The sequence below is a fragment of the Mesoplodon mirus genome (assembly GCF_964341445.2).
Source record: "Mesoplodon mirus genome assembly, chromosome: 17".
NCBI classification, from domain to species: Eukaryota; Metazoa; Chordata; class Mammalia; order Artiodactyla; family Ziphiidae; genus Mesoplodon; species Mesoplodon mirus.
Genome location: NC_138993.1, coordinates 62,076,617 through 62,089,778, shown reverse-complemented (window position 1 = coordinate 62,089,778; position 13,162 = coordinate 62,076,617). Strand labels below are relative to the sequence as shown.

At 34.6% G+C, this 13,162-nt stretch overlaps 1 protein-coding gene across 1 annotated transcript in view; it reads right to left on the bottom strand.

The window, feature by feature from the left end:
- Nucleotides 1-1,757: 1,757 nt before the first annotated feature.
- GPC5 (glypican 5) overlaps nucleotides 1,758-13,162 on the bottom strand; it is a gene marked incomplete at both ends in the record, with an annotated part of 1,323,734 nt that continues 1,312,329 nt past the window's right edge. The window contains one exon of the mRNA XM_082602216.1: nucleotides 1,758-1,915. Coding sequence (XP_082458342.1) covers nucleotides 1,758-1,915 — 158 coding nt within the window. The remainder of the gene's footprint in view (nucleotides 1,916-13,162) is intronic.

Here is a 13,162-nt window from a genome sequence, read left to right as displayed (position 1 = left end):
ACATCTCAGGCTGCTGAACCATGTTCTTCAGTTGGTTTTTCTTACTGTCGCCTCAAGGTTTGGGTCAGAAGCATTGTCGTGGCAAAGCCAACTGTGACTTGGGCTGGAGTGCCACAAATGGTTGACTTCATATTACTCGTTTCAGAGCTATTTAAATAAAGAGCTGAATTTGAAATGAAAATTTAAAAAAATATGTTAAGTTTGTAATTTTGGGAACATGGTGGTGCATATGAGCTATAAGCCAAGCAGATCATGGAACACATATTAAGGTGGAATGGAAGCTTAGGAAAATGACCTCCAGAATTGGCAGGTAGAGTAACACTTCCAGTTCTGAGGCATGTTTTAACAGACAAGAAAATGTGACTGGGTGGTATAAACATAGTGTGGTTTAAGGTGACAGTCAACAGATTATTTGAATAATTGAGAACCTGAGGGAGAACAGGGTTTGATCATATAGAGTTTCCTCATTTGATTTCATCTCGCAAATCTTTGCTGTTGATAGAGTCCCCTTCAGTTCTTTTACAGAGGTCATTTCAAATCCTTTTGAATTTTTTTTAAATTTTATAAGTTCAGCACTTCTCTTTTCTATTCTGTCACTTTGTATTAATTATATTTTCTGGCTATCAACTGGATGTGATACTTCTTAATAAAAGCTGACTTATCTCTTCCTCCTAAGTACAGTGATAGACACATCCTAATCAGTGCCTGCTGAGGCACCTTATCACAACTGGGAAATCAGGGACTGTGCATTAGTGGCTCTGCTAATGTGAAAATAGGAAAAGAGCTAAAACAGTGCATGCCATATATTCTGTATTAGTACATCTTTAGACACTGATAGGAACCTTAGAAATGTATAGACAATTGTTTGTTCAATATCAAGTTTAAAAAAACAGCAAATAATATTTTGAAAATGGATGCAAATATCATTTTTCCAGGAGAAAATGATCAGTATTCTTTAAAGTTTTCCACCAAATAATTAACAGCTTTATTAGCAATATTCCTAGAGCAGGTGTGTGTTTGCAATGTAGCTAAATCCATTTGGCAAAGAGAGAGGAGGCAAGAGTCACAATACCAAAGATGCATTTTGTATATAATGGGATACAAATCAGATGTTATCAAAATACTCAGCTTTAAGGTTTGTCAGTGGCTAAGTTACAGTGGATAAAAATTATCAATCATCTTCAATGAAATTACATGAAATGCTCCTCGGCAATCTACTCTATAACTTATAGTCTTTCAGCCATTTCTTTCTATAACTTGCAAAATGGAAGAATCTCTTGAAAATGCATGCATACTACTTGCCATTGTTTGTTTTGATTCATTTAATGGAATTCTAATTCCAATATTTTAAGAAACACTATGTACTGTTTTCAGTGTCCTGAAAATATACCTTCGATTTAAAACATTTTTCTTTTAAAAAGGAAGAGGTTGGAATTGAGGATAATAAAATTACAGATATACTAAATCCTTCTTATTCAAAGTCACTTCCGTGCTCTTCATATAAGCAGGTTTAATATGTTAGAATTTAAGAATGTTTAAATTAGATTCAAAGAAAACATGTTTTCAAACAGTCTTTCATTTAAACGTTGATTTTTAGATACTTTGCGAACATACCAACTTGGCTTGTAAGTTAGTGTGACATACCTTTTCATAAATATAATTGTTACATTTGAAAAGATCTTTTATTCCACTTGGAGAAAGAGAGAGGAGAAGTTAAGACTCTAATAAGACATATATATCAGGGCAGAAGAGTTCAGTTACCAAAGCCCAGGAAGTAACATCACTGCACCCATCAGAGCCAATGCCATAGTTTCAGCTGTTGCTGTACATCCTGCTCCAGTTGTGTCTAAAGTACTACTACCGTCTGTTTGATGGATTTGCTTTACATCACTGAGGTTCATCTCATCTGGCATCCCTGTAGAGGCAAATAAGAAAAAACAGCATGATGGATAACTAGCTCACCATGATATATCTAGAACAGCTCTTAAGCCCAATCGTGGACCCCATTGTTTTATTCTTTTTGTGTAGCATTCCCTGTGTGTTTCACCTAACTCTAAAAGATGAATATGACACATACTCCTGCTCTTCTTAAATTAGAAGGTACAGGACCTTGAGTGGGAGTGTTCAGAAACTTTATAAGAACAAATCAAAGCACTTTCCAGCTTTTTAAAGCACTTGGAATGTTTCTCTAAATGTTATTGAAGTAAAGCAATTTAATTAAAATGACCTGAGGTATAGCATTATTGCTTGTCCCAGAGAGGTAACAACTGTAGGAACTGTGTGAAATCTTTTCTTATGAAAATAATAACATGTAAGGAGAAATAATGAAGTAGGACATTTTTAAGAAATAAAATTTATACAGATCATATTTTGCATTAAGCTAAACTTTGCATAGGATCTTTATTGAAATACATCAAAGAATAATAAAAATATTAAATGTTATCTTTTATATACATGCAGAGCTATGGGGATACAGGTATAGTCAATAGATCAAATAATTTGTTAGTAGGATGGATTGTGGCTTGAAGTTAGGGATGAAGTGTTTGATTAAAGAAAAAAAATGTGCAAAGTTACAGACCGAGATCTAGTCACATCCTGGTTATTACTTCTGTGTGTTTTAAAGCCTGACAAACTGAGGAGGAGATGAGTTCTCAAATTATTGGGAATGAAATAGTTATTTTCTTAAAGAAGTTTACCTTACTATGGTATACCTATGGAATTACTGATTTATCAGTTACTATCTAGTGCCACCAGTGTGTTGAGACTGTAAGACTGTCTGGATTATCCCATGGCATGCCACCATCTGTCACAATTAACAAGTTTAAATTCAATGTTACTACAGCCACAAATATTGACATCGTAATTACAGTGAGACTGGAAAAACAAAGCTTCATATAAGGAAAAGTCAATATTTATGTAATTAGGTCAATACATATATATAATTCAAAGGTAAACTCTATTGCATTTAGGGATGAGAGCATTAAAACGAAGCTCAGCTCTACTGATCTGACATATTGATTTTACAGTCTGAGCTCTTGCATTATTATTCATTGTCTGGGTACTTGTTTTGCCCTTCTGTGTCATTAGACAAGATGAATAAACTAGCAATTCCTTTTTTTATAGGGACTGGAGTAGAGTGTGAATATTTTAGTCATGGTTTTATACTCCTTGTTATGCTAGAGTATAACAAGGAGTTATGCAGACTCTAGGCAATTAAATTTTTTTTCCAAGATAACTACATAAATTTGAGCTTTAAGGGATTTACTTTTCTTTTTAAAAGCACTGTCAGGAGGTGCCTGGATTGGATTCATGAATAACTTTTCCTTATACCTTCCTGAGCTGGTATTTTCCTCATTCATTCATGAGCCAGGCACTGGTCTGGGCTCAGGGGGTACCATGGTGAGTACAGATATGAAAATAAAAACATGTTAAATCTTCCGCATGCAAGTCAGGCAGTGCCAGGAGGGATATCCCATCTTCAGTCAGATGCCATTTTAACATCAGAGGTAGAGATTTGATAGTTCTAAGGATGACGGTCCCTTGAGATAAGAATTACATGAAAAGAAAGAAGATCCCTTGAAGAAAGGAATTTAATTAACTAAGTGTGTAAATTATACCAAAGCTCAACCAAAGACCCATAAAAAAATTGGTTCAGAGATTTCTCACATTAATAAACAAAAATGAAGTAATTTAAAATAAACTTTTCTACGCATACTAGTGACACACAAAAATGACAATAAATTCATATTTCTGCCTTTGGTGGCTTACAGTCTGACGGGGGAAGACAGATAGCCATGCTATTACAAAAACAAATGTAATATTAAAACTCAGGCACATGCCTGATGGTTGGTGCTAGGAAGTGATACAATCTTATACAAGATGAGGTGTCAATTATATACAGTCTGGTTGACAAAGGCAGGACAGAGAGGTGATGACAGCCAGTTTGGCAAGGATTAACCCTTTATCAAGGAAGATTGCCAAAATATACCAAAAGTGTTTAAAATGTACACGTACCTAGACCCCAAAGTTCCACTTTAATGGAGAAATTCCGTGGGAATAATTTTTAAAATATGCACATATTTATTCACAAAATGTTAATCTGTGCATTGTTAGTAACATTAAGTGTCCATTAGTAGAGAACTAGGTTAAGAAAAGTGTATTCACTTATTTTAAAAGATTCAAAAAGTAGATATTGGTACAGAACAATGTTTTAATATAATTTTATACACATACTTTCATGGTCTTTAAGAAACTTTGAACTCTGTTAGTCTATGGCTGCCTTTCTTTGAGAGTACGGAATCTGTCATTAATTTCTGTATTCACCTAGTAAGCATTTAGTAATAACTAGGTGAATGAATAAATTGATGAATTTAATCCAGGGCAGAGAATTACAAAACTGTAAAAATACATTTCTCCAATTCAGTTTGATCCCTGCCCCAGTTTTATTGAGATATAATAGATATATAACATTATGTAAGTTTGTGTATAATATGTAGACTTGATGTGCTTACATATTGCAAAATGATTACCACCATGGTGTTAGCTAATGTCTCCATCATGTCACATAATTATCATTTCTTTTTCTTGGTGAGAAGATTTGAGATCTACTTAGCACTTTCAAGTATATAATTCAGTATTAAACACTGTAATCACCATGCTCTACATTAGCTATCCAGAACTTATTTATCTTATAACTGGAAGTTTGTACCCTTTGAACAACATCTCATGTCCCCCCCACATCCCAGTCCTTGGCAGTCACGAATCTACTCTGTTTCTATGAGTTTGGCTTTTTAAAAGTTATACCTATAAGTGATATAATATGGTATTTGTCTTTCTCTGACTTATTTCACTTGGCATAATGCCCCCAAACTTCATCTAAGTTGTAGCAAATGGCTGGATTTTCTTTTATCCCATGGCTGAATAATATTCTATTGGTTTTATATACAATACATCTTCTTTATTCATTCATTCATTGACAACTGTTAGGCTGTTTCCATATCTTGGCTATTGTGATTAATGCGCAATGAACATGGGAGTGCAGATATCTCTTCAAGATCTGGTCTTCATTTCTTCTAGCTATATACCCAGATGTGGAATTCCTAGATCATATGGTAATTCCATATTTTAATTTTTTAGGGAAACTTCATACTGTTTTCCATAGTGGCTGTACCAATTTATATTCCCACAAAGAGTGCACAAGTGTTCCCCTTTCTCCACATCCTTGTCAACACTTATCATTTGTCTTTTTTGATAATAGCCATTCTAACAGGTGTGAGGTGATATCTCACTGTTTCTGTTTGTTTGTTTTCGTTATTTGTTTTTTTGGCTGCACAGTGCAGCAAGTGGGATCTTAGTTCCCTGACCAGGGATTGAACCCGTGCCCCCTGTAGTGGAAGCACAGAGTATTAACTACTGGACCACCAGGGAAGTCTCATTGTGGTTTTGATTTATACTTTCCTGATAATTTGTGCTGTTGAGCATCTTTTCATGTACCTGTTCACCATTTGTATGTATTTGGAAAAATGTCTATTTAGTTTCTCAAATTCAGTCTCTTTTAATATAAAGGCATAGAATTATATTACAGCAACACCAAGTGTAGAATAAAATATTAGAATTAGATGTGAACTTAGAATTTTCATCTAAGAAGAAAAGTGGTGAACGTAATGGAAAAGATTCAGTATGAGAATATTAACTTAGCAAATACTTGTTAAATAAAGCTGCTATGGATCTTGTTATGTTAAATAAAAATTATTACCCTTGGTCATTACTTACTGGACTTAGATGGTCATTTATACCCAAATCAGTCATATTGGCAGGACATTTAGGAGTCTAATAAATCTGATATGGCTTATATAACAATTTACCAATTCTATTAGTGATTACTCCATTCTTATCTCCCAGGAAATATGATTGATAGTTCCACCCAGGGTATTGAGTCACTTGAATCTAGGATACATCCTGAAAAATGCTGAGTAATTTTCCAGTTTTCCTTGGGGGCTTCCATGTAATCCAATAACAAAAGCAGAGTAATTGTATTTTTGAAGAGAAAACGTCCATGGTAATCATGAACACCCTAACTGAAGGTGATCTCTGTGATTATATATTTGACTTTCAGACAGTCTGACGAGTAAATGAGGCTATTTTCATGACAACCTCTTCCATTCTCTATGGGCAAATGTCTGAGATTTATTTATAGTCCCGTTGGTCGACCCTTTATAACCATGAGTAGTCTTCCTTTTTGACAATTGTGTAAGAATAATGAAGTACTTCTAATTGCTAATAAATTAAACAATGGATTAAAACATTAATGGGAGATTCTGACTATAAACCAAAGTTTACTTTAAAGTAGTATGATGTATTGAGATATTTCAGCTCTGGGTAATGTTGGGGATTGTTATTTATTTGTTACTGCATCAAATGAATTATTGGTTATTCTCCAATAATTAATGATAAATAGATTTTGTTTTTCAGGATAGAGTTGGTAGCAGAGAAAATATTGTTTGGATCTTTTTTCAGTTCCTGATGCTATTTTTAACATCTTTATTGGAGTATAATTGCTTTACATTGTTGGTTTCTGCTGTATAACAAAGTGAATCAGCTATACGTATACATATATCCCCATATCCCCTCTCTCTTGCATCTCCCTCCGACCCTCCTTACCCCAACCCTCTTGATGGTCACAAAGCACCGAGCTGATCTCCCTGTGCCATGCGGCTGCTTCCCACTAGCTGTCTATTTTATATTTGGTAGTGTACATAGGTCAATATCACTCTCTTACTTCATCCCAGCTTACCCTTCCCCATCCCCGTGTCCTCAAGTCCATTTTTGACATCAGCATTTTTATTCCTGTCCTGCCCCTAGGTTCTTCAGAAACATTTGTTTTTGATTCCATGTATATACGGTATTTGTTTTTCTCTTTCTGACTTACTTCACTCTGTGTGACAGACTCTAGGTCCATCCACCTCACTACAAATAACTCAATTTCGTTTCTTTATATGGCTGAGTAATATTCCATTGTATATATGTGCCAAATCCTTATCCATTCATCTGTAGATGGAAACTTAGGTTGATTAGATGTCCTGGTTATTGTAAATAGTGCTGCAATGAACATTGTGGTACATGACTCTTTTTGAATTATGGTTCACTCAAAATATATGCCCAGTAGTGGGATTGCTGGGTCATATGGTAGTTCTATTTTTAATTTTTTAAGGAACCTCCATACTGTTCTCCATAGTGGCCTACAAACAGTGCAAGAGGATTCCCTTTTCTCCACACCCCCTCCAGAATTGATTGTTTGTAGATTTTTGTTGATGGCCATTCTGACCAGTGTGAGGTGATAGCTCATTGTAGTTTTGATTTGCATTTCTCTGATGATCAGTGATGTTGAGCATCCTTTCATGTGTTTGTTGGCAATCTATATATCTTCTATGGAGAAATGTCTATTTAGGTCTTCTGCCCATTTTTGGATTGAGTTGTTTGTTTTTTTTGATATTGAGCTGCATGAACTGCTTGTAAATTTTGGAGATTAATCCTTTGCCAGGTGCTTCATTTGCAAATATTTTCTCCCATTCTTCAGGTTCTCTTTTCATCTTGTTTATGGTTTCCTTTGCTGTGCAAAAGCTTTTAAGTTTCATTAGGTCCCATTTGTTTGTTTTTATTACCATTTCTCTAGGAGGTGGGTCAAAAAGGATCTTGCTGTGACTTATGTCAAAGAGTGTTCTTCCTAGGTTTTCCTCTAAGAGTTTTATAGTATCTGGCCTTACATTTAGGTCTTGAATCCATTTTGAGTTTATTTTTGTGTATGGTGTTAGGGAGTGTTCTAACTTCGTTCTTTTACACATAGCTGTCCAATTTTCACAGCACCACTTGTTGAAGAGGCTATCTTTTCTCCATTGTATATTCTTGCTTCCTTTATCAAAGGTAAGTTGACCATATGTGTGTGGGTTTATCTCTGTGCTTTCTATCCTTTTCCATTTATCTATATTTCTGTATTTTTGCCAGTACCATACTGTCTTGATTACTGTAGCTTTGTGGTATAGTCTGAAGTTCAGGAACCTGATTCCTCCAGCTCCATTTATCTTTCTCAAGATTGCTTTGGCTATTTGGGGTCTTTTGTGTTTCTGTACAAATTGTGAAAATTTTTTGTTCTAGTTCTGTGAAAAGTGCCATTGGTAGTTTGATACAGATTGTATTGAATCTGCAGATTGCTTTGGGTAGTAGAGTCATTTTCCCAGTATTGATTGATTCTTCCAATCCAAGAACATGGTATATCTCTCCATCTGTTTGTATCACCTTTAATTTCTTTCATCAGTGTCTTATAGTTTTCTGCATACAGGTCTTTTGTCTCCTTAGGTAGGTTTATACCTAGGTATTTTATTCTTTCTGCTGCAATTGTAGATGGGAGTGTTTCCTTAATTTCTGTTTCAGGTATTTCATCATCATTGTATAGGAATGCAAGAGATTTCTGTGCATTAATTTTTTATTCTGTTACTTTACCAAATTCATTGATTAGCTCTAGTAGTTTTCTGGTAGCATCTTAAGATTCTCTATGTATAGTATCATGTCATCTGCAAACAGTGACAGTTTTACTTCTTTTCCAATTTGGATTCCTTTTATTTCTTTTTCTTCTCTGATTGCTGTGGCTAAAACTTCCAAAACTATGGAGAATAATAGTGGTGACAGTGGGCAACCTTATCTTGTTCCTGATCTTAGTGGAAATGGTTTCAGTTTTTCACCATTGAGGGCGATGCTGGCTGTGGGTTTGTCATATATAGCCTTTATTATGTTGAGGTAAGTTGCCTCTGTGACTACTTTCTGGAGAGCTTTGGTCATAAATGCGTGTTGAATTTTGTTGAAAGCTTTTTCTGAATCTATTGAGATGATCATATGGTTTTTATCCTCCAATTTATTAATATGGTGTATCACATTGATTGATTTGCATTGCTGGGATAATCCCCATTTGATCATGGTATATGATCCTTTTAGTGTGCTGCTGGATTCTGTTTGCTAGTATTTTGTTGAGGATTTTTGCATGTATCTTCTTCAGTGATAAACGGTCTGTAGTTTTCTTTTTTTGTGATATCTTTGTCTGGTTTGGGTATCAGGGTGATGGTGGCCTCGTAGAATTAGTTTGGGAGTGTTCCTCACTCTGCTATATTTTGGAAGAGTTTGAGAAGGATAAGTGTTAGCTTTTCTCTTAATGTTTGATGGAATTTGCCTGTGAAGCATCTGGGCCTGGGTTTTGTTTGTTCGATGATTTTTAGTCACAGTTTCAATTTCAGTGCTGTGATTAGTCTGTTTATATTTTCTATTTCTTCCTGGTTCAGTCTTGGAAGGTTGTGCTTTTCTAAGAATTTGTTCATTTCTTCCAGGTTGTCCATTTTATTGGCATATAGTTGCTTGTAGTAATTTCTCATGATCCTTTGTATTTCTTCAGTGTCAGTTGTTACTTCTTTTTCATTTCTAATTCTGTTAATTTGAGTTTTCTCCCTTTTTTTCTTGATGAGTCTGGCTAATGGTTTATCAATTTTTTTATCTTCTCAGAAAATGAGCTTTTAGTTTTATTGATCTTTGCTGTTGTTTCCTTAATTTCTTTTTCATCTGATTTTTATGATTTCTTTCCTTCTGCTAACTTTGGGTTTTTTTTGTCCTTCTCTCTCTAATTGCTTTAGGTGTAAGGTTAGGTTGTTTATTTGAGATTTTTCTTGTTTCTTGAGGTAGGGTTGTATTGCTATAAACTTCCCTCTTAGAACTGTTTTGCTGCTTTTGGTTTTAGGTTCTCGTGTTTTCATTTTCATTTGTTTCTAGGTATTTTTTGATTTCCTCTTTGATTTCTTCAGTGATCTCTTGTTTATTTAGTAGCGTATTGTTTAGCCTCCATGTGTTTTTATTTTTTACATTTTTTTTTTACTGTAATTGATATCAAGCCTCATAACGTTGTGGTCAGAAAAGATTCTTGTTATGATTTCAGTTTTCTTAAATTTACCAAGGCTTGATTTCTGACCCAAGATATGGTCTATCCTGGAGATTGTTCCATGAGCACTGTTGTTTTTGGATGGAATGTCCTATAAATATTATTTAAGTCCATCTTCTTTAATGTGTCATTTAAAGCTTGTGTTTCCTTATTTATTTTCATTTTGGATGATCTGTCCATTGGTGAGTTGGGGTGTTAAAGTCCCCTACTGTGATTGTGTTATTGTCGATTTCTCCTTTTATGGCTGTTAGCATTTGCCTCATGTATTGATGCACTTGTATGTTGGGTGCATAAATATTTACAATTGTTATCTCTTCTTGGATTGTTGATCCCTTGATCATCATGTAGTGTCCTTTTTTGTCTCTTCTAATAGTCTTTATTTTAATGTCTATTTTATCTGATATGAGTATTGCTACTCTGGCTTTCTTTTGATTTCCATTTGCATGGAATATCTTTTTCCATCCCCTCACTTTCAGTCTGTATATGTCCCTAGGTCTGAAGTGGGTCTCTTGTAGACAGTGTATATATGGGTCTTGTTTTTGTATCCATTCAGTGAGCCTGTGTCTTTTGGTTGGAGTATTTAATCCATTTACATGTAAATTAGTTATCAATATGTATGTTATTCTTACCATTTTCTTAATTGTTTTGGGTTTGTTATTGTAAGTCTTTCCTTTTCTTATGTTTCCTTCCTAGAGAGGTTCCGTTAGCCTTTTTTGTAAAGCTGGTTTGGTGGTGCTGAATTCTCTTAGCTTTTACTTGCCTGTAAAATTTTTAATTCCTCTGTTGAATCTGAATGAGATCTTTGCTGGGTAGAGTAATGTTGGTTGCAGGTTTTTCCCTTTCATCACTTTAAATATGTCCTGCTACTCCCTTCTGGCTTGCAGACTTTCTGCTGAAAGATCAGATGTTAACCTTATGGAGATTCCCTTGTATGTTAATTGTTGCTTTTTCCTTGCTGCTTTTAATATTTTTTCTTTTTATTTAATTTTTGATAGTTTGATTAATATGTGTCTTGGTGTGTTTCTCCTTGGATTTATCCTGTATGGGACTCTCTGTTCTTCCTGGACTTGACTGACTCTTTCCTTTCCCATATTAGGGAAGTTTTCCACTATAATCTCTTCAAATATTTTCTCAGTCCCTTTCTTTTTATCTTCTTCTTCTGGAGCCACTATAATTCGAATGTTGGTGTGTTTAATGTTGCCCCAGGGGTCTCTGAAACTATCTTAAATTCTTTTCATTCTTTTTTTCTTTATTCTGCTCTACCATAGTTATTTCCACTATTTTATCTGCCAGGTCACTTATCCGTTCTTCTACCTCAGTTATTCTGCTATTTACCCTTTCTGAGAACTTTAAATTTCATTTATTTTGTTGTTCATCACTGTCTGTTTGCTCTTTACTTCTTTTAGGTCCTTGTTAAACGTTTCTTGTATTTTGTCCATTCTATTTCCAAGATTTTGGATCATCTTTCCTATCTTTACTCTGAATTCTTTTTCAAGTAGACTGCTTATTTCCTCTTCATTTGTTTGTTCTGGTGGGTTTTTAACTTGCTCCTTCATCTGCTGTGTATTTCTCTGTCTTCTCATTTTTCTTAACTTACTGTGTTTGGGGTCTCCTTTTCACAGGATGCAGGTTCATAGTTCCCATTGTTTTTGGTGTCTGCCCACAGTGGGTATGGTTGGTTCAGTGGGTTGTGTAGGTTTCCTGGTGGTGGGGACTAGTGCCTGTGTTCTTATGGATGAGGCTGGATCTTGTATTTCTGGTGGGCAAGACTACATATGGTGGTGTGTTTTGGGGGTGTCTGTGAACTCCTTATTATTTTAGGCAGCCTCTCTGCTAATAGGTGGGGTTGCTTCCCTGTCTTGCTAGTTGTTTGGCATGGGGTGTCCAGTACTGGAGCTTGCTAGTTGTTGAGTTGAGCTGGATCTTAGCCTTGAGATGGAGATCTGTGTGAGAGCTCTCGCTGACTGATATTACGTGGGGCCAGGAGGTCTCTGGTGGACCAATGTCCTGAACTCGGCTTTCCCACCTCAGAGGCTCAGGCCTGACACCCCGCCAGAGCACCAAGACCCTATCAGCCACACGGCCAGGTATGTGGGGAGTTTCTCACCTTTTGGGAATTCTGAGGCCTTCTGCCAGTGTTCAGTAGGTATTCTGTAGGAGTTGTTCCACATGTATATGTAGTTTTGATGTATTTGTGAGAAGGAAGTTGGTCTCCACTTCTTACTCCTCCACCATCTTGATGGTGTTCTTCCCCTGATGTTATTTTGTATTCCATAATGATCATCCAGAACTTTTCCCTCAGTTTGTTTTATTGATTTTTGAAGACTTTAGAAAGGAAACATACATCTCATATGAAAAAAAGCTAAATTATTTTAAGCTATTTTATAATATTACTATTGTGGGTTTTTTAAATGATTATTGTGAAATTTTCAATAGAAATTTTCAATAGAGAGTTTAAAATGCCATTCTTTGTGCAATTGGTAATGAAAACCAAATAATAAAAGTAAGTCTATTAAATATACTAGTCCTCATTTATATACTACAGACCTTAGTTATAAGAATTTAAAGGTATTGGAACTATTATAATTAATGCTTCTGAAAATTATTTTTAAAGAGTGTAAGACTTATCAAATATACCTAGTTAATCACAAAATGTTTGTAGTTCCTCAGTTAGTAATAATATGGTGTTAAACACTACTAAAAATTAAGATAATAAAATATCTATACCTAGACACATAGTAGTAATAGTCAATGGTATCAAAAATAGAAAGATTTTAAAGCACTCAGAGAAAGGACAGGTTCCTTTGAACAGAACAAAATACCTGTATTGCATTAATTTTCAAGAGCAAAAATAGAAGTTAAAATTAAAATTTTTTTCTAATTATGAAAGAATATATAATTCTATAAAGAGTTAAACTATATGGAAGAAATAAAGGTATTTTAACAAAGTGTTTTTAATACTCCCCAAACAATTCTAAAATCATTGTTAAAGAATATATGTAAAAATGTAAGAAAATAAGCACAAATAAAGGAGTGGGATGAACGTTATAATAGTGTTCAAAATAATTGGCAAACATCTTGGTTACTGTATATAAGTGTGTTGGTTAAGAAAACAACAACAAAATGGTTAATTTAGATATAATTTTAAGAGATATAATTAAAATGCTTGAAAGCAATTTTTAAAACATT